The 21,111-nt window shown below is 43.2% G+C and overlaps 2 protein-coding genes across 2 annotated transcripts; one reads left to right on the forward strand and one right to left on the reverse strand.

Annotated features, from left to right (window-relative positions):
* The first annotated feature begins 6,628 nt into the window (after positions 1-6,628).
* On the forward strand, positions 6,629-15,746 carry NDUFC2 (NADH:ubiquinone oxidoreductase subunit C2). The gene is made up of 3 exons (XM_047823827.1): positions 6,629-6,958; positions 13,011-13,154; positions 15,563-15,746. The coding sequence occupies exons 1-3, from the start codon at positions 6,790-6,792 to the stop codon at positions 15,610-15,612; spliced, it is 363 nt and encodes a 120-aa protein (XP_047679783.1). The 5' UTR covers positions 6,629-6,789; the 3' UTR covers positions 15,613-15,746.
* A 2,024-nt stretch (positions 15,747-17,770) lies between these two features.
* THRSP (thyroid hormone responsive) lies at positions 17,771-19,870 on the reverse strand. Its single transcript, XM_047823826.1, has 2 exons — positions 19,381-19,870; positions 17,771-17,844 (listed from the first exon to the last, which is right to left on the reverse strand). The coding sequence occupies exon 1, from the start codon at positions 19,868-19,870 to the stop codon at positions 19,400-19,402; it is 471 nt and encodes a 156-aa protein (XP_047679782.1). The 3' UTR covers positions 17,771-17,844; positions 19,381-19,399.
* Positions 19,871-21,111: the final 1,241 nt, after the last annotated feature.

Genomic DNA, 21,111 nt, shown 5'->3' on the forward strand with positions numbered 1-21,111 from the left:
ATCCTGCCTCCATCATTTTTTTATCTGCAGCCAGGTTATGTAGCCATCCTTTGCCTCAATCTCCTTGTCTCTAAAATGATTACAAAAAATTTAGAATGCTGCCTGACACATGAATGTGCAATAAATATCACTTGATATTTTTATGAATCCTTTCCTCTGCCTCAACCTTCTCTCCCCATGCCCCAGAACTGAGTACCCTCACCATGTGTGAGCTCCCATGCTGGGGAGTCTACATCTAATATTAATTCTTTTATCTTTTTTCCCCAGGAGGTACTAGCAGTTTGAGAGCAGAGACCACACTTGTCTTAATAGCCCCAGTTTTTGGCACAGTTGAATGAATGAAGCACACCGCACAGGCCATAAATCTAAGTGTTTACTAATACCAGCATTAATGCAAGACTCAGTGTAGTTCACATCTTGGCCAATTGATGTGCAAGCAAAAAAAAAAAAAAAAGAAAGAAAGAAATTAGAAGTTGAATTTAGATGCATATCAACAAGGCCAAATTTAATCGTACTTTGTAGATTGTTCTGTGATGCCAGAACTGGAAGAGCCTATGTGGTGCAGAGATTTCCAGAATGTTCCGAAGAGCATGGGATGTTCCTGAGAGTTGCCTCAGAGGCTCTGGGCCCTGTCCCATCTTCCACCAAAGCAAATATGCTTTAATCTATTTCATATATTGGGCTTTGCATAAATTTTTGTTTGACAAAGAGTTCCAAGTCCAAATACAGTTTCTTTAAATCAACTCAGCCTCAAGGGGCACCTGGTAGCTCAGTTGGTGGAGCCTCCAACTCTTGATTTTGGCTCAGGTCATGGTCTCCCGGTTCATGGGATTGATTGAGCCCCATGGCAGTGTCCTCACTGACAGCGCAGAGCCTGCTTGGGATTTTCTCTCTCTCCTCTCTGCCCCTTCCCCTGCTTGTGCTCTCTCAAAAGAAATAAACATTTAAAAAATAAAATAAAGCAACCTCTTACGTTACCAGGAGGGAAACTGCTCCAGAGACAGGAATATCTTGTTGGTGCCACACAGACTCAAACCCACACTCCTGCCTATGGCCCAGGACTCTCCCAAGTACCATACTCGTATTCATATATTTAAACTTTGCAAGATGTGGCTGGCTTTCAATAACAAATTTCTAGGTTTCAGCAGTTCCTAAGTAAACCAAAGTGCTGTTCAAAATGTTTTGAAATCTAGAATTAAGTAAAGTCAAGAACAAGCTAAGGTTACAGTCAAAATTTAAATAGGGTATATAAATAACTCCTTTTTTACCTCTTGTTTAATTTATATGCAGTGTGCCAAGCTTTAAGAAGATAAAAGAAAAGAAAGATGGGAGGGACTTGGTACTGTTGCTCCCAGTATCTTGACCCAAGCAGGGGGGTAGAGCCAGAACCAGCAGGGAGCTACCAGGAAGATGCACTGCCTTTTCAGCCTGAAACTGCTATGGTGTCCTTGTTAATCACCACCTGAAGCTACTCTTTCTGAAGGAAGCACTTCAGTGTCAGCGAACTGCCCCCTACATACAGTCTATGTGGCTGTTATGCAGCTAATGGAGCAGGAAAGCATTCCAATAAAATATGGCCTTTGAAAAACTACTCTTGAGTAGTTTGATGAAATTACATTTCCATCGTGATTGTGGTAAAAAGCAAATCTTTTGACCCCTCTATCTCATTTCTGGTGCTCCAAAGAAACAGACTACTGTGCTGATGGCAGCTGAGATTAGAGCAAACCTATAAACCTCAAAAACTTGAGTCAGTACAGCCGTTAGTATCTCACAATGAAGTCCCATATTCAGCATGCCCGTTTAATAGAAAGATCGATAAATGTACCAATTTTTCTGTTTTGGTCCCAGGAGTCAGAAATAAAAACAATACGGGCACCTGGGTGGCTCAGTCAGTTAAGTGTCTGACTTTGGCTCAGGTCATGATCTCATGGTTCGTGAGTTTGAGCCCCACATTAGGCTCCATTCTAACAGTGTGGAGCCTGTTTGGGATTCTCTCTCTCTCCCTCTCTCTCTGCCCCTCCCCCACTCATGCTCACTCTCTCAAAATAAATAAACTATAAAAAATATTTAAGACAAAAAACAATACGCCTATTTCCTATGAAAAGGACAGGACCTGAAATATACCTATGTACAGAATCACAGAACTCTAGAATCCTAGAAAGGCTCTCAGATGATTACTTGGCACATTTTTAACAGTTTTCTTGACAATAAATAGTCAGTGTGGAAGTGTTCACCACGTCATAAAACAGCCCCTCCCATATTCCTTAGGGCATTTAATGCTGAATTAATATTTTTCTTCCTCTGACTTTTACTAGTTAGTCTCTGGCGGAGTACATAATGAGGTCCTATTCCCATTTATGACAGCCTTTCAAGTGATATACAAAAGGAAAATCCCATATTGTGTCCTCTTTTGTTGAGTGCCAAGTACTCTTCTAGGCATTACCTCTTTTACCCTTCCTAAAACTTTGGAAATCAAATTCATTTATTATTCCTTTAAAAAAAATATTCACAGGAGCACCTGGGTGGCTTAGTCAGTTAAGTGTTCAACTCTTAATTTTGGCTCAGATCATGATCTCACGGTTGGTGAGATTGAGTCCTGTGTTGGGCTCTAGGTGGACAGTGAGGAGCCTGCTTGGGATTCTCTCTCCCTCTCTCTCTGCTTCTCCCCCATGCATGTGAATGCTTGTGTTCTCTCTCACGCTTGCTCGCTCTCTGTCTCTCAAAATAAAAATAAACTTTAAAAAATTACAAAAAACATACTCACTGAATTCCTACTGAGTATTTTGTACTATGCTAGGTGCTAGAGATCAAAAGGTAAACAGAGACATATTCCTGCCTTCAAGGAGTTTATATTCTAGTGACTGGAGAGTCCTGAAAGCCAGAAAGAGTGGCATGAGCTGAAGTTGGAGAAGTAGGCAAGGCCCAAGTCATGCAGGGTCTTTTAGGCCATTGTAAAGAAATGAAATTTTATTTTGAGTACAATGAGAACAAAAGGGTTTAAAAATTTCTGAATTGATTTTCATGTACATGGAGCAAAATTCAAAAAGCCCCCAGCCACCCAGTTCCCCTACCAACAGGGCAACCATTGCCATCAATATCTTATATCATTGCAGAGACACCAGACATATCTGTATGTTTATAAACACACAAACGATACCATTCCACACACTGTTATGACCTTGCTTTTTCTTCCTTAATGTATTTTGGAGTTCCTTCCATTATAGGTATATATAGAATTCCATCATGCTTTTTTAACAGCTGCATAATATCTGTATCTGTTATCTATTGCTGTGTGACAAACTCTGTGGCTGAAAAAGCGCATCTCTTATCTCAAAATTGTAGGTCAGGAATCCAGGCTCAAGCTTATCTGGTTCTCTGCTTTGGGGTCTCTCACAGGCTCCAGTGACACCTTGGAGCTATGTTCTCATCTCAGGGTTTGACTGGGGACAGATCTGTTTTCATGCTCACACAGTTGTTGGCAGAATGCAGTTCTTTGTGGGTTGTAGAACTGATGACCTCAGTTTCTTGCTGACTGTTGGGTAGAGGCTACCCTCAGTTCCTTGCGGTGTAAGCCTCCCCATAAGGTAACTCACAACAGAGCAGCAGACTTCATCAAAGTCAGCAAGGGAGAGAGTCTGCTAGCAAGACAGATGTATGTTATGTGATATAATCATGGAAGTGACCTCTTGCCACCTTTGCCCCATTCTGTATATTAGAAGGAAGTCCACATGCCCCACCTACACTAAAGGGGAGGGGATTACACTGGGCTTGAGTACCAGGAGGCAGAGATAATTGGGGGCCATTTTCAAGTCTGTCCATTAAGGTATCCATTGTATAGATGGACCATAATTTATTTAACAAGTTTCCTCTCAATGGACCTTTGTTTCCAGTATACTTTATTCTGCACATGCGCTAGGATTGCACATGTTATAGGATTAAATTTCTAGAAGTGGTTTCTGGGTTGAAAGCTATGTGCATTTAAAAATTGGTCGAATATTAGGGGCATCTGGGTGGCTCAGTAGGTTAAGCGTCCGACTTCGGCTCAGGTCATGATCTCAGTGAGTTCGAGCCCCACATCGGGCTCCATGCTGACAGCTTGGAGCCTGTAGCCTGCTTTGGATTCTGTGTCTCCCTCTTTCTGCTCCTCCCCTGCTTGCACTCTGTCTCTCTCTCTCTCAAAAAAATAAATAAACATTTAAAAAATTTTTAAGGAAAAAGATTATTTAAAAAAAGATTAGATTGACAAATTTTACTATATCAGAAATTTTATTTTAAAAAATGTTTTTAAGTTTATTAATTTTTGAGAGAGTCAGAGTGTGAGCAAGGCGGGGGGCAGGGTGGGGCCCTCAGAGAGAGAGACACACACAGAATCCAAAGCAAGCTCCAGGGTCTGAGCTGTCAGCACAGAGCCCGATGCAGGGCTTGAACTCACAAACGGCGAGATCATGACCCAAGCTGAATTTGGATGCTTAATCGACTGAGCCACCCAGGCACCCCTACTATATCAGATTTTTAACTTCTGTGACTTCTAGCCTTATAAACAAAGTTACAAGCCAAACAACAGATTAAGGAAGAGTATTTTATAACATATATAGGAAAGGATTCATATTACCTTACACAAGAAGTTTCTACAAATCATTTTTAAAAAGACAACTCCAGGGGACATCTGGGTGACTCAGTCCATTAAATGTCCCACTCTTCATTTCAGCTCAGGTCATGATCTCACGGTTCATGAAATCGAGCCCTGCATCAGGCTCTATACTGACAGCATGGAGTCTGCTTGAGATTCTCTCGCCCTCTGCCCCTCCCCCACTTATTCTCTCTCTTTCTCAGTCTCTCTCTCTCTCTCTCTCCCATTCTGTCTCTCAAAAATAAACAAATAAACTTAAAAAAAAAAAGAAGACAATCCTAGGGGTGCCTGGCTGGCTCAGTTGGTGGAGACTGTGGCTTTTGATCTCAGGTTGTGAGTTCAAGCCCCATGTTGGATGCAGAGAGTGCTTAAAAATAAAATCTTAATAAAAAAGAAAGACAACTCTAAAGAAAATAAGCAAAGTATATGAACAAGCAACAAAACAGAAGGAAACTCAAATGGAAAATAACTATTTTCATTGGATAATAGGGAAATGCAAATTAAAACAACAATGAATTATACTATTTGGGTAAAAAAACATAACAAACACACATAACATGATATTAAATATATGTAAAAATATAAAAAGTGAATTGGAAGTATATATACTAAACTCATGACAGTGGTTCTCTGGGGAAGAAGAGAGAGGGGACTTAAGCTTTATTTATAGTGTTTTATTTCCTTTAAAAAAAGGTTAAAAATAAATATGACAAAACATTAATGGTTGTGAATTCTGAGTGGTAGAATATGGTTATTTGTTATCTTGTCCCAGATTGGACTTAGATCGAGATCGAGAGTCACACACTCGAAAAATGTGGGGGAGAAGAATGTGTAAATATCATTTAAATATTTTTAAGTGTTTGCCTAAGAGTTCATTTAGTATTCAAAATTTACACAATCTTGCTATGGGAAATTTTAAGTGGTTTCCCTTCTTTTGATGTAGTTTTAAAAATAAACACTGAGGTTTTTTTAAAAATTGTAAAACAGCTTTATTATATGTCATTCTATTTCCATAGGACTGATTTCCAGCTCTGTAATTACTGGATCAAAGAGTGTGAAACTTTGAAACATTTGCTGCTTTCCAGGCAACTCCCAATATACATTACCTAGGGAAATCCTAACTTGAAATATTATAGATCTGGGAGTGATTTTTATGAGACACAAAAGGTCCATCCTTTATTTAATCATTCTTAACTGATATTTAATTCTTCCTCTTTGGAGCTCAATACCTCTGATACGTATACTTTTGCATTAATCTCTGGTTTAATCAGCATTTATCTAGGTAAAATGTTGACCTCACTAATGAATGAACACGAAAAGAAGACATTGTCACTCAAATCAGGAAGGGTTTTCGAAAGAGAGCTGTTCAAAAGTAGAAGCTCCCCATTACTGGAGGTAAGGAAGCAAAGACTTGGCAATTACTTGGCAGAATGTTATAAATTCCTTCTTTCATTCTTCAAACCTGTGGGGAACACCTTTTCCTTGAGCTACGTGCAAGGACGTAAAGACTCAGAGGTGAAAATTTTTAGGGTGCTGCCACCCAAGCTGACTTTCAAGAGTTTGGCTAAATGATCCAATCCTGATGTTCTCTGAATTCTTTGTTGCTGGCTGGATCTTAATTTTAGGCTTTGGAAGGTGTGCCTGTGAACAACGGGAGATTCAGCAAATGAAACTAGCTTTTATGATTTTGATTAATTACGTTTCTTAGAACGATCCGTCAAACCTACTTGTGGGTGTTGGATACAAAGATCAATTCGGCCTGAAGGACCATTCAGGGGAGGGGGAAAGAGAGGCAATTCGGGCAGGGGGCGTCGAGAGCAAAAAAAAAAAAAAAAAAGCAGTATCTACTAGTCTCTGAGCTCTGCTCATTTGGTGTACCCTAGACCCCGCGGTACCAAGCCCAGGAAACCCTACCCGCCAGCATCAGCGCCGGCGGGAGGGCAAGCAGCACCGGCCATTTGATTACCCGGAACTTCGTGTGCGGGGTCCCTGCAGCAGCGCGCACGGGGAAGCGTATGGGCGCTGTACCGCCCTGCGCCATGCCCTTCAGCCGGGCTCTCGGAGGAGAAAGCTCGCGGCTTGGGCCGAGGCGGTGGTCCTGGTGGTTTTCTTTATAGTTGGCGGTCCGAGGCTAGGCCTCCAGTGGGAACGGCATCACCATGATGAGCGGACGGCCGGGCCGAGTGCCCTTACAGTTCCTGCCGGATGAAGCCCGGAGCCTCCCACCGCCCAAGCTGACCGACCCGAGACTCGTCTACATGGGTTTCTTGGGCTACTGCTCCGGCCTGATTGATAACGCGATCCGGCGAAGGCCGGTGGTGACTGCCGGTGAGGGCTGCGCGGGCGGGATCGGCTGGGAGGAGAGGGGGTCTCAGGGCTGTGGGTTGGTTCCTCCATAGGCTGCCCAAGGTCCTTTCGCTTTTCCGGCCTTTTCACCTAACAGGCCCCGCCTCGCCTCCCTGGGGCATCCGTGTCCCGGGAGCTCTTCAGAACCCGATAGGGCCAAAGTGTTACTTGGCACTTAACAATTGAGGGCAATGAAACCCAAGGCCCCACAGTGAGTCTGTGAAGAACCCAGGATTGAACTGCCAGGTCCTCAATGAGGAAATTGAGCTTCAGAGGGGTTAATGCAACTTGCCCAAGGTCATATGGTTGTTAGGTAGCCTGTTTTTAATTTTTTTTAATGTTTATTTATTTTCCAGAGAGAGAGAGAGAGACAGCGAGACAGCAGGGGGGAGGGCAGAGAGAGAGGGAGACACAGAATCTAAAGCAGGCTCCAGGTTCCGAGGTGTCGGCACAGAGCCTGCTATGGGGGCTCGAACCCAGGAACGGGGAGATCATGACCTGAGCCGAAGCCGGACACTTAACCCACTGAGCCACCCAGGCGCTCCTAAGTAGCCTGTTTTTAGACCTCAAGTCTGTATTTGAAAGTAGTGCTTTTCAAACTTAATGTACATACTGGTACCCTGGGGATCTTTTTAAAATGCGGATTCTGATTTATCAAGTCTGGAGAGAAGCGTGATGTTTACAAACTCCCAGATACTGTTGATGATGCTAGTCTAGAGACCCCCTTTGAGTAGGAGAGGATTAAACCACTGGGCTGTATTTTCTAGTAGCATGTCAGTGGCCTCCTGTCAGATAATGGCTGACACAGTAGCTGGGCAAAGGGCAGTGGATTTCCAAAGGGAAAAGAAGAGGGAAGCTTTGGAAGAGCTGTCTTTTTTAAAATGTTTTTGTTTATTTTTGAAGGAGAGAGAGAAACAGAGCATGAGCAAGGGAAGAACAGAGAGAGAGGGAGACACAGAATTTGAAGCAGGCTCCAGGCTCTAAGCTGTCAGCACAGAACCTGACATGGGGCTCAAACCCACGAACTGTGAGATCGTGACTCGAGCCGAAGTCAGTTGTTTAACCAACTGAGCCACCCAGGCGCCCCTGGAAGAGGTGTGTTTGAACTTAGCAATGATTTATCGAATTCTAGGAGAGTTTTTCAGGCCTTTGAGAAGCTAGTGGAAGTAAATGGAGGTAAGGGCCTCTGAATGGGGAACAGTTTGATGATTGAGTGTATAGAATAGGATAATGAGGGTAAGAAGGAGATTTAGGTAGATCAGGGCACATTATACTCTAGGCAGACAGGAACCTTTTTAGCTTTTGAGAGCTATTGGCAGATGGGGAGTGGAGAGATGCAGTAAGCAGGCCTTGTGTTTTAAGTAGGCTCCATGCCCAACATGGGCCTTGAACTCATGACTGTGACATGAAGAGTCAGATGCTCTACAAACTGAGCCAGCCAGGTCCCCCAGGCCTTGTGTTTTGTTTTGTTTTTTCTTTTAAATGTTTATTTATTTATTTTGAGAGAGAGAGAGCACACGTGAGTGGGGAGGGGCACAGGGGGCATGGAGAGAATACCAAGCGGTCCTTTGCTGTCAGCATAGAGCCTCACATGGGGCTTGAAATCAGGAACCCTGGAGAACATGACCTGAGCCGAAATGAAGAGTCAGATGCTTATCCCACTGAGCCTCCCAGGGGCACCAGCCCTTGTATTTTAAAAAGAAGGTCACCTTTGTCAGTGCAAAGCACTGATTGGAGCCGAGGAACTCAGTTTAGAAGAAAGCTAATACAGTGGTTCAGGCGACCAGGAATCACTTCACTTGTTCCTCTTTTGGCCACCTTGCAGCTGTATGTCATGCCTGAAGTCCAGCTTTCAGCTCACCAAATCTTAGCGTTTCCAGTGCTCAAATAGTATTGAAATCCCATCTCCCTTAGACATGACCCTCCTCCATCCAAAGGAGTGGGCTTTGTCTACTTCCGCCTCTGGGGAGATGAGGTTTTCTCCCTTTTCATCACCACTCCACATTTGCCCCAGCCTGTCACAGCTGCACTTTGCAACTCGATGGCCTTGCTCCTCTCTTTCCTATCTGTGTTACCTTGGACAAGTTACTTGGTCGGGCCATTCAGAGGCAAAATTTCTTCATCTGTAAAATGAGAGTAATTAATCTTTGCATATTTGTTGTGGGAATTAAGTGAGATTCTAGAGATAAAATGCCTGGCTTACAGAAGGTACTAGACAAAGTTTCTATTCCTTAGCTGTTGTTATGCAAACAGTTTACCATATATTTGTTTGTTCAGCATTTACTAAGTTCTTTCTTTGTGCCAGGAAGGGTTACATACCAGGTGTATGGGGTGAGGAATACCGTCCCTGCCCTTGAAGAGCTCCTAGTCGAGTCAGACAAGTGAACAGTCCATTATGGGTCTAGGCATGACAGATAATGTGTTTTCATAGAAGTAGGTGAGCAGAGAGCACTTTGGGAGCACAGAGGAGGTACAGATTGGAGAGATACTATTCCAGAGGAAGAACATAGTGGTCAAGAGCACATGATTTTGGGTTTGACACCACTCCATTCTACTAGCCATTCAATTCTAGGGAAGTTACTTATCTCTTTGAGCTTTAGTTTCCTTACTTATGAAATAGAGATAATATCTACCTCTGTGTGGCTGTGAGAACTAGATGAGATGATGTATAAAGCCCTTAACCTAGGGCCTAGGGGTTAGAGTTCCTGAGTTCCCCGGGGCTTCCTCGGTCTTGAGAACTTTATTGAAATGGTTCTCAGCAGCATTTACTGAAGCACATTATGTTTGTCTAGTTTAATGACAGTCATATAGCAGTATTCAGTAAGTATTGAATAACTAAATGTATGTAGATTACAAGGAAGTCTAAAACATGGTCCCAGGCCTTGAAAGACTCACAAATCAGACAAGCATATCCATTTAAAAGGCCAAATGGTATAAGTTTATGCATGTTGGGTAACAGCTGTGACAGAGGAGTGGGGAAGGAGAAAGATATGGTGGATTTTCAAACTATAGCCGTGGAAAGTATCTGGCATTCTGTGGGTAGCATTGGAATATTGTGTAAATGAAATCAAATTGTGCAGATCTTTTTCAAGTTAGCAGAAAATACTAAATAGAATTTTTTTCTTGAGCTTTTCTCCCATCGCAAGTTCTAAACCACTGATAGTAGTTACCACTTACCTGCTCTAAATTTATAGTCAGTTGGTATCTAAGTGTCTACCACAAAATTAAATATATTTATTGATTTCTAGTATAATATATCAGTAGTTAATGGTGTTCTGCAAAGAACACCATGGCTTCCAAGTTTAAATTCACTTGGGGAGCCTGGGTGGCTCAGCCGGTTGAGCGTCCGACTTCGGCTCAGGTCATGATCTCGTGGTCCGTGAGCTCGAGCCCTGCATTGGGCTCTGTGCTGACAGCTCAGAGCCTGGAGCCTGCTTCAGATTCTGTGTCTCCCTCTCTCTGCCACTCCCCCACCCATGCTCTGTCTCTCTCTCGCTCTCTCTGAAAAATAAATAAACCTAAAAAAATTTTTTTAATTCACTTAATAAAGGGAAAACGATTGTGGAGGGGTTGTGCATGTGGTGGGAGGGAGGCCACCACTGAGAGGGAGAGAAGAGGTTAAGGAAAGGAGGACTTGGGAAGGGGCCAAACCATGCCCTTGAGGGCTGGGACACTAACATCACCATCTGAAACATTCAGGGAATCTTTTCCTATGAGGAATATACATAAGCATAGAGAGTCTAGGTCTTTGTGTCTGTGTCGTCCAGTGACATATAGAAGAAGAACTCAGCACACTTTGCTGTATTGCAGGTGGCCCATTAGGGGGAGTGATGGCTGTTTGGGGTCAGGGAGAATGCGAAAGAGCCTGAACCCTGTCCAGTCCCAGATTGTCGTACTATTTTGAATTTTTATTGTTTTACACATTTTTCCAAAAATATTTTTACACGCATTTTCTTTTGGTTTATATAATACTGCCATGAGAACGATAGGATAGGTATCATCTTTGTTTTAGAGGTAGTAAATTGACTTGCCCAAGACCTTTTATCCATTTATTAAATATTAAGTGCTGTCTACATGCTGGTACACAAAAATGAATTAAACATTGGCTTTGCGGGGTAGTAGATAGAAATAATCTGTATAGCATTTAACATGCTAATAGAGAGGAGTTCACCCTGTTTTAACCCTGTTAAGGAAAATTCTGGATGACTTCTTAGCAGAAGTGATGTCTGAATTGAATCTTGAAGGATGGGGGCAGAGGTTGTCTGGGCAGAGAAATAACCAGTGGGTGGTATGAGGAATTAAAAGCGGTTCAGTATTGGGCGCCTGGGTGTCTCAATCGGTTAAATGTCCTACTTTAGCTCGGGTCCTGTTCTCACAATTCGTGGGTTTAAGCCCTGCTTCATACTCTGTGCTGACAGTTCAGAGCCTGGAGCCTACTTTGGATTCTGTGTCTCCCGCTCTCTCTACCCCTCCCTGCTTGCACTCTGTCTGTCTCTGTCTCTCAAAGAGAAATTAAAAAAAAAAAAAAAGTAGTTCAGTATCGGGGTGCCTGGGTGGCTCAGTCAGTTAAGTGTCTGACCCTTGATTTCTGCTCCGGTCACGATCTCATGGTTGGGGAGTTCAAGTCCACATTGGGGTCTGCACTGATAGCAAAGAACTTGCTTGGGATTCTCTCTCTGCCCCTCCCCTGCTCTCTCTCTCTAAAAATTAATTAAAAATAAAAATAGAAGTAGTTCAGTATTGCTGGAACACAATGTGCATATCAGGGAATGTTAGATAAAGATGGAAGAGTCAGTTTATGAAAGACCTGGGAGGTCATTATCTAGGAGTTTGGTCTCCTATTGGGTATAATTGAAGGAGAAAGGGCTGACAAGCTAGGTTTGTATTTTAGTTAAAATTCCTCTAGTGACAGGGTACAGACTGGGATAAGTGCAGAGTAGAAAATGAGATGAAAGGAAGATTGAGTTCCCTGAAGTGAGGCAAGGAAATATTTACAAGGTAGAATTGACAGGACTCAGTGACAGAATGTGGGGAAAGAACATTAAAAAAAAGGGATGAGTACTGTGATTACCCAGGACTTGATTTCCTGGGTGATTGGTCTTACAAAAGGTGATTAGGAAGGAAGGAAGTTCGTTTGGGGATATGCAGGTGAACACACGTGTCAAACATTTGGATATATCTGTTACTCACCTTGGGTATCTGAGTCAGACATACTTGCAGGTCACTAGAACATGGATGGTAAATAAAACTATAGGAATAAATGAATTATTCAAAGCAGTATATGTGGGATAAGAAGAAGAGGGCTGGGGATAGAATTCTGGGGCATAGCTAGAAAATCAAACCTGTGGTTAGCCTTTTTTAAAAGATGCTTCTGTATATAAAGTTCAGACCTTTGGATCTCCCATTCAGACTTTAAATTTTGGCTTTCCCTAGATCACATGATTTGATCCTCCCCAGTCTCATTATAATAGGATGATTTTTTAAATCTAGTTTTCAAATAGGTACTCATACACATGGTACAAAATTTAGAAGGTAAGAAGAGAATTGATAGTGTTCCTGGCTGCTTTGGTAACCAGTAAATATGCAGATACAAATTGGTGTATGGAGACAAACCAAACTGCTTTCTGAGCATTTATAAAGGACTTCATCTCTGTCACATCACATCCTGAACAGGTCCTGGAATACAAGTTAGTTTAGATCTTCAGGATTTTGTACTTAATCCACCTTTTCCCATAAAGAAATTTATAAAACCTAAATTTGAAAAATCTTGAGTTCGTTTTGCATAAGTGAATAAATGAATGAGTAAATAAATATGGATTTTATTCATAGTTATGTTTGTAGATTTAATGTTGGTTTTCATAATTGATGTCAGGGTCAAGGCTGTTTTTGCAAAAGAGCCATGTAGAAAAACCTTTTTTTTTAAAGAATGGTGGAAGAAATAACAATAAATTACATATCTGAACTGCAAAGCTGTGATTTTAAATACACATTGATGGATTTTTGCTTTCTTTGGAATTTATTGTTTGAATTTCAGGTTTACATCGCCAGCTTCTATATGTTACTTCTTTTGTCTTTATTGGATATTATCTTTTAAAACGTCAAGATTATATGTATGCTGTGAAGGACCATGATATGTTTGCATATGTAAAATCACATCCAGAGGATTTTCCTGAAAAAGGTATTTCATTTATTTATTTGATTTATTATTTTTTGAAAAAGGTGTTTCAGGGGCGCCTGGGTGGCTCAGTCGGTTAAGCGTCCGACTTTATGATCCCACGGTTCATGGGTTCAAGCCCCGCATCAGGCTCTGTGCTGACAGCTCAAAGCCTGGAGCCTGCTTTGGATTCTGTGTTTCTGTCTCTCTCTGCCCTTCACCTGCTCGCTCTCTCTCTCTCTCTCTCTCTCTCTCTCTCAAAATTAAATAAATAAACATAAAAAAAGAGAAAGGTATTTCAAGTTACCTCTAGTGAACCTCTTTCTTACCCTGTATCATTTGCCCTGGTTAATCTTATACATGCCTGTGGCTTCAGGTACATTCAGTATTCTGTTGACTCTCACATCATTGCCTATGTATTAGGATTCTCTTGAATTTGTATATCCAGTTCCTAGCCGAGTACCTCTGTGTCCCTCAGACAGCAAACAGATTTTATGTCCCCTCTGCCTGTGCAGACTTCTGTTCTGTGTTCTGCATCGGTGAGTGGCACTGTTGTCCACCTGGTTACTCCAGCCAGAAGCCTGGAAAGTATCTTCCAGTCTTTCTGTGACCTCTCATTAGTCCTCAAGTCTTACCATTCTACTTCCTATTTCTCAATCCTAAACTCCCATCTCTCTCCCACTGCCACTACCCCAGTTCACACCCTTATAATCTCTTGCTTGAACTCTTGCACTTGCCTCCAGCACACCTCTGCCTTCAGTCTTACTGAAGATCATGTCTCTGGATAAATGTGGCTATGCATAATAATAGGCATTGCTTACAGTAGCTATCTATTGCCTATCGGACAAAATCCAGACTGTTTAGGAGGGCTTATTTCCCCAGGCTGAGCTAATTGCCTGCTAGAAAGACTTTGCCCATACCTTTTATCTACCACATAACATGTACATGTCTGTCTCCCTCACTAGACTGTAGCTTCATCTTTGTTTCCCCAGCCCTCTAGTATAAAGCCTATACTAGTAAGCAATAAATAATAGCTGATCTGATCTACACAAAAACCTGTCTCACTCCTGTCACTCATCTCCTGCCTTGTCCTAAATCTGCCCTATATCCTGGGTAATGCTCAACTCTGTACCTTCTTGATCGTCCTCTTCCTCCATTTTTACCTGTCCATCTAGCAAATTCCAACCTAAGATTCATCATCTCAAAGAAGCCTTGGCCCAGCTACAGACAGGAATTTCCTCAGTACATTCTACTTACCACTCTTCAACTATGAATATGATTGTAATATAACTGTTGTCTTGTTTGTATTTTAATACATATACATAATACAGATGTACATATATGTGAAGGAATGAATGAACGAATGTAGAAAAACTTTGAACTTACATAGATTTTAAAGAGATATTTAAATATTTACATATTCACAAAAATGTGTAATATTAAGCATTTAAATTTTATTATACTAAAGGATGGTCTCTAATGTCCTATTTAGCTCTAAAATTTTATTACTCTATTTAATATTCCCATAGCCTTTAATCACATATGTGATGTTCATGGTGGATCAAAAAGGTATAGCTTTCTTTACCAATGAAGAATTCAAAGGCTAGAGTACAAAGCCATGAATAATGGATGTATCAGGGATGGGGAGTAGGCAAATGCATGTTAGCATTGGAATCTTGGAAACCGTGATTCCTAACAGACCCAGTGGCAGAGCACTGGTCCCAGGCCTGTGGCTCATTGCCTCCTGTTTATACTAGCTCCCTCTGTCAGTGGGAGCCTGTGTAGCCTTACAGACTCATTCTGTCTCTGAGCAGCATATCAGTGGCAGGTGTGCTGAGAGCCTCTTGCACTGACAGCAGGGACATGGAAAGCTTGACCACCTCGACTCCTGGTCCTGCAGCTGACCTGTGCTCCTCCCTGTTTATTCCTTCCATTACCCCGTCAGCCAGGGCCTCCTGGCAGCGCTCTGTCCCTCTGGGCAGCCATCTGGATGTCACCAGAGTCTTCCAAAGTTACCCTTCATCCAGTGAAACAGTGTCTCAAGGATTGCCAAGCTATGGTTGAAGACAAGAACCTAAGGAAATTCTTAGAGGAGTTTCTGTCTATGAGAATATTAACTGTTAATTTTTCTTTAGGAAATATGATTTTTAAAACATAACTTAAGGGGCTTCTGAGTGGCTTAATTGGTTTAGCATCTGACTTCAGCTCAGGTCATGATCTCACGGTTCCTGGGTTTGAGCCCTACATTTGGGCTCTGTGCTGACAGCTCTAAGCCCAGAGCATCCTCAGATTCTGTGTCTCCCTCTCTCTCTGACCTTCCCCGACTTGTGTTCTGTCTCTCTCAAAAATAAATAAACATAGGAAAAAATTTTTTAATAAAAATAAAACCTAATTTAAAATTTTTTTTTTTTTTGTGATCTTCCTTTTTATAGACAAGAAAACTTATGGTGACTTTCTTGAAGAATTCCATCCAGTGCGTTGAAGTCTCCAAAATGCTTACTTTGGTTTCACTGATACCAGTTATGTCTGAATTTTGTGAAACATGTTTCCATGATACCTGCAGTTTATGTTAATCTGTATGTTAACACTTTGTGATTAAAATGGTCATCATGAACACTATTGACTCCTTTTTGTCATAAGAAAAATAATTCACTGGAGAATGGTCCGTTTCCATTCACCCAATTTTAAGAAGACATCTGGCAGATTTACAGTGGAGTTTAGGTGGGGGGCCTGGGTGGCTCAGTCAGTTAAGCCTCCAACTTCAGCTCAGGTCATGTTCTCACAGTTCGTGGGTTCAAGCCCTGCTTCAGGCTCTGTGCTGACAGTTCAGAGCCTGGAACCTGCTTCAGATTCTGTTGTCTCCCTCTCTCCCTCCCCTTCCCCTGCTTGCTTTCTCTCTCTCTCTCTCTCAAAAATAAATAAACATTAAAAAAAAATTTTTTTAATAAAATAAAATGGAGTTTAGGGGCACCTGGGTGGTTCAGTCAAGCATTCCTGACTTTTGATTTCAGGGCCTGCTTAAGATTCTCTCTGTCTTTCTCTCTCAAATAAAAAAATGAAGTTGAGTCGAGTTAGCAAACCAGCCTGTGGGCCAAATGTTGTCTGCTGCCAGAACGGTTTATTGGAACATAGCCATGCTTGTTTGCCTGTTTATGGTTGTTTCCATGCTATAATGACAGAGTTGAGTAGTTGTGACACGTTATGGCCTGCAAAAGCTAAACTCTTTAATATATGGCCGATTACAGAAAAAGCTTACCTGTTCCCAGTGCTGGTAAAAGCAAAATAAAGTAACCCAGATTATGGAGGGTTTTCTGAATTTGCAGAATAATTTGGGCTTGATTCTATAGGTGGTGGGAAGTCACTAAAGGCTTTTTAGTGGAATAGCACAGTCAGGCCTGTATTTCTGAGCTCTCTGCAACAATCAACATAAAGGGTGGTTTAGAAGGAGACTCAAGACCAGAAGAACTGTTGGAACACTGATACTGCAAAGGGGTCTTTGGTTATGATCCAGGGATCACCCAGGAGAAAGTGGGCTCAGCAGCTAACACTGTCTACAGCAGAGCTTGGTGTGATTAAAGGTAAAAACCCCACCTAACTGGAACGAATTTACCCTTTATCACTTCCCAAATCCAAATGTTTATCCAAAATGTGTTTGTTTGCAAGCTCAGATTTTATAATCAGATTGGTTTGGGGAGATTAATAAAATTATTTCTCAATACATTATATCAAATTAGAATGAATATACGCATGTGGTTTCTGGACAAAATCAGATGAGTTCCATCTATTCTCTTGGGTCTCACTTGTTTAAAATGAAATTATGTCTGAGAAATTACTTCAGAATTTAATGAAGATAGGGGTGCCTGGGTGGCTCAGGTCATGATCTCACTGCTCGGGAGCTCAAGCCCCACATCAGGCTCTGTGCTGACAGCTCAGAGCCTGGAGCCTGCTTTGGATTCTGTCTCTGTCTCTCTGCCCCTCCCCTACTCACTCTCTTCTCTCTCAAATATGAAACAAATTTTTTTTTAAGCTAATTAAGATATATATAAGTACCAAGTTTTGGGTTTTTTGCTGCTACTGCAATAAATACATTTATAGTTCACTTGTGGTTGGCAGGTACATGAGTGTGAACCATTCATCCCAAGGGACTTTGCTATGCCTTAGTTCTGGAGGGTAAAAAGCAAGAGCTAGAGCAAATACATGGTAAGGGTGGGAGAAAGTCAACCTATAATAATAGCACTCACATGCCAGGTGCTTTTGATTCATCATCTTTAATTTCAATAACAATCTTGTGAGGTAATACTATCCCATTTTATAGATGAGGAAATTTAGGCTCCGGTGAGTTGAATTAACGTCCAAGATCACATGGTAAATGACTGCCCAGAGAAAGGATGTGAATTTCAGTTGGGTCAGATGCTAAAACCTACGTCCTTTCTGGCATACCACACTGGCCAGGTAATACCTAGCCCCTCATGAAGCACTGGCCACCACCCCAAGCTGCTAAGAGGGTGAGGGGAGCTGTGAATAACAGCAGGCATCCTAAAGGTGGCCTGGTGCCAAGTCCACAAGCTGGTGCTCAGAGCGAGAGAAGCATCCCAGAGAGCCAAGTCGCCTTTGTTTGCTTCCAGCGGCAGGTCCAGGCCTTTCTGGTCTGCATCAGAGCTAGCGAAGTGTTCCGTGTCCTCATCAGAGTCTGCCCTCTGCCACTTAAAGGGATCTGTGGAGAGCCGAAATTTAAAAAACCGAGTCAGTATAAATTCATACAACGTGCCTATTTAGGTAGGAAAAACAACGCAGCAGCTCATTGATGTAGGGAAATCTGGCAATGCAGTTAGCAGTGTAAGAGTTGGGGTGTCAGAGCTGCGGTAACAGCTAGTTTCACCTCCGCGTTTCACTCACAGGGAAACTGCAAGGCGGACAGGTGAAGTTGTCTGGGGTCATACAGGGTCAGTGGTAGACCCAAGACCAGAGCCCAGATTTTTTAACTTCTGCTGTACCAGATAGCCTCCATGAACATCAGGTTACGGTGTGCTCAAACATGGTGCAGAATGGCTGCTCTCGTCTTTGAAGGAGTTGGGTGCGGTTTCTTTTCTATTTTGTTGCTAAAGTTGACACTAACAAATTGGATTTTTGTTCTAGTTTTTTTTTTAATGTTTATTTTTGAGACAGAGAGGGACAGAGTGAGAGCAGGGAAGGGGCAGAGAGAGACACACACACACACAGAATCTGAAGCAGGCTCCAGGCTCTCAGAGCCCGACACGGGGCTCGAACCCACGAACCATGAGAGTTGGAGCCAAAGTTGGAGGCTTAACCATCTGAGCCACCTAGGCGCCCCTGTTTTGTTTTGTTTTTAATTAAAGTATAGTTGACACACATAGAGGGGGTTTCTCTCCAGCCCAGGCTGCAGGGTTCTAAGGTTCTAGGGCAATCCACTAGCACAGAGAAAGGGAACTGGATTTGAGTTAAGCCAGGGTACATTCATTTCCTGAGTAACCTGGGACTCTTTTTACTTCCCAGGCCCCCAGTTTTTTCATCTGTAAAAGGGAATGATAGTTCCATTAGAAAATTGATATGCAAGTGATTTTTTTTTTTTAATTTGAGAGAGAGAGCGAGGGAGAGAGTGCCATTGCGGGGAGGGGCTGAGCGAGGGAGAGAGAGAATCCTAAGCAGGCTCCACGCTCACCGCGGAGCCCTACATGGGGCTTGGTCCCATGACCCTGGGATCACGACCTGAGCCAAAATCAAGAGTCAGAGGCTCAACCCACTGAGCCAGCCAGGTGCCCCATATGCAAGTGATTTTTAAACTATAAAACTATTGAAGTGCCAATAGTTGTTTTTACTAAGACTGTTATGATTCAGTGAAGGAACAGAAACCCAGGGAAGTGAGCCAGTGAAACCAAGGCCTTAGTGGTAGAGTCAGAACTTGAACCAGAGTTGCTGACCCAAGCATTCACATACTTGCTAGTAAATGCACCCATGCACAAACACATATATGTGCACACAAGGTATGCATTCACAGGCCACCTTTCTTATCACCATGCAGTTCGTGGCCATTACTTACCAATTCTGGGTCCAGAGAATAAGACAGGCCTGGCCTTGAGCCCTCCCAGGTCCTGGTCTCAATACCCTGCAGTGAGGGTACCTGTCTGAGACCCAGGCTCTCCCTCTCCCACTGGGTTGTGCGCTGCTCCAGCTCACCTCCCCTGGAATATCCCTCAATGGACTCTGACACCCACCAATGAGCCACCATTACCTTCCCTAGAGTCTGAGGCCTACTTGGCCTCTCCCGTTATCTCCTGGTATGTCCTTGTCACCTCCTCAGCTTTCAGGGTAAGGTGGGTGAGGATGTGATGAAGGCTGGAAAAGTGCAGGTGGAACTGGGCTTCCAGGTCCAGCTGCCCCAAGATCCTCTCCTCCTCAACCTTCTCTGTCTTTGCAGCTTCATTCTCACCCTCACTGGCCCTGCCATCTGCCACCTTGGACCTCCACTCCTCTCGGGGCAGCAGCCCGTGGTCCACATACACGCGGATGGCCTTGAGCATGGTGAAGTAGTTGTAGAGATCAGGGGCCCCATCCTGGGCCCGGTGCCCGTGCACATTAAACTGCATGTCCCGCAGGAGGCTGGGGATCATCACCACCTGCTCCATGTTACGCACCACGGCCGAGTACCGGTCCATGACAGTCAGCAGGCAGTTCTTGGGGTAGTGCTTGGTTTGCACCTGCATGATGGCTGCTGTTTCCATGCCGAGTCCAGCAGACTGCCCCAGCACTACGTCGAGACCATTTTTATGTCCGGAGGTGACAGCAGTTTGACAGGATGCCAAAGCCCGCCAGTGGGTCAACACAAACCTGTTTTAGGCCAATCCCAGGGCTTGGGCACCAACGTCTATATCAGGCGATCCATCTGCCCAGAGACAGACCTGCCAGCCCTCTGTCTGTCATTTCAGCACTCTGTGACCGCCTCTGCAAGCACCCGCCTCCTCCTTCACCAGCGCAACTGGCTTGTTAGAGGGAAGCTTTTCTCTTTGGCAACCAGTGTGCTTGACCCCAGGGCAGTCATGAGTTCTTTCGGGTTATCTGAGACCAAGCTGCCTCTTCACTGACTGCCTCCTTTTTTTTTTTTTTAATTTTTCTTAACGTTTATTTATTTTTGAGAGACAGAGAAAGAGAGTGGGCAGGGGAGGGGCAGAGAGAAAAGGAGACACAGAATCTGAAGCAGGCTCCAGGCTCTGTGCTGTCAGCACAGAGCCCAACATGAGGCTCAAACCCATGAACCGTGAGATCATGACCTGAGCTGAAGCTGGACGCTTAACCGACTGAGCCACCCAGGCGCCCCTTCACTGCCTGCCTCTTAATGTACAAGTTCACTTCTTTAGCCTGGGGTGCCTCAGCTGCTAAATGAACTAGGGAGGAGGGTCATGAAATGAAACAGCTCGTTATGGGACAAAGAGCACTGACATAGGAGCCAGAAGCCCAATTCTGCAACTTCCCAGCTGCGTTTTCTGGTTGTTTGCTGGCTAACACTTATTGAAAACCTGCTTCACATCAAGTTCTGCGCTAAGTTAAAGTAACTTGCCCATGGCCCCGTTGGAGCTGGGATGGCAGCCCAGGACCACTTCACTCCCACCTCCAGTCAGAGCTCTAGACCCATGTGTGAGGTTGCATAAGTTGTACATGTTAAATGGATCCGTATCCTGATCTGTAAATTTCAGGTGTTGTGATGATTAAATAAGATAAAGCCATTGAAAATGCTCTGTAAACCACAAAGCACAGTTCCCAGGTGCATTATCTGTGCAGATACTAGATGAATGCAGGTCACTGTCAACTGTAACCTACAATTCCAGCAGTTACGATGCTTCCTCTTCACCACCGACCTAGTCCTTTGACCAGCAGTCTTAGAAGACAATAATCTTTTGCAAAACCGCGTTATCACAGTTGACACACTGCATTTGCTCTATTATTTATGAGATAATTAGGAAAACTG

Source organism: Prionailurus viverrinus, chromosome D1 (genome assembly GCF_022837055.1).
Source record: "Prionailurus viverrinus isolate Anna chromosome D1, UM_Priviv_1.0, whole genome shotgun sequence".
NCBI lineage: Eukaryota > Metazoa > Chordata > Mammalia > Carnivora > Felidae > Prionailurus > Prionailurus viverrinus.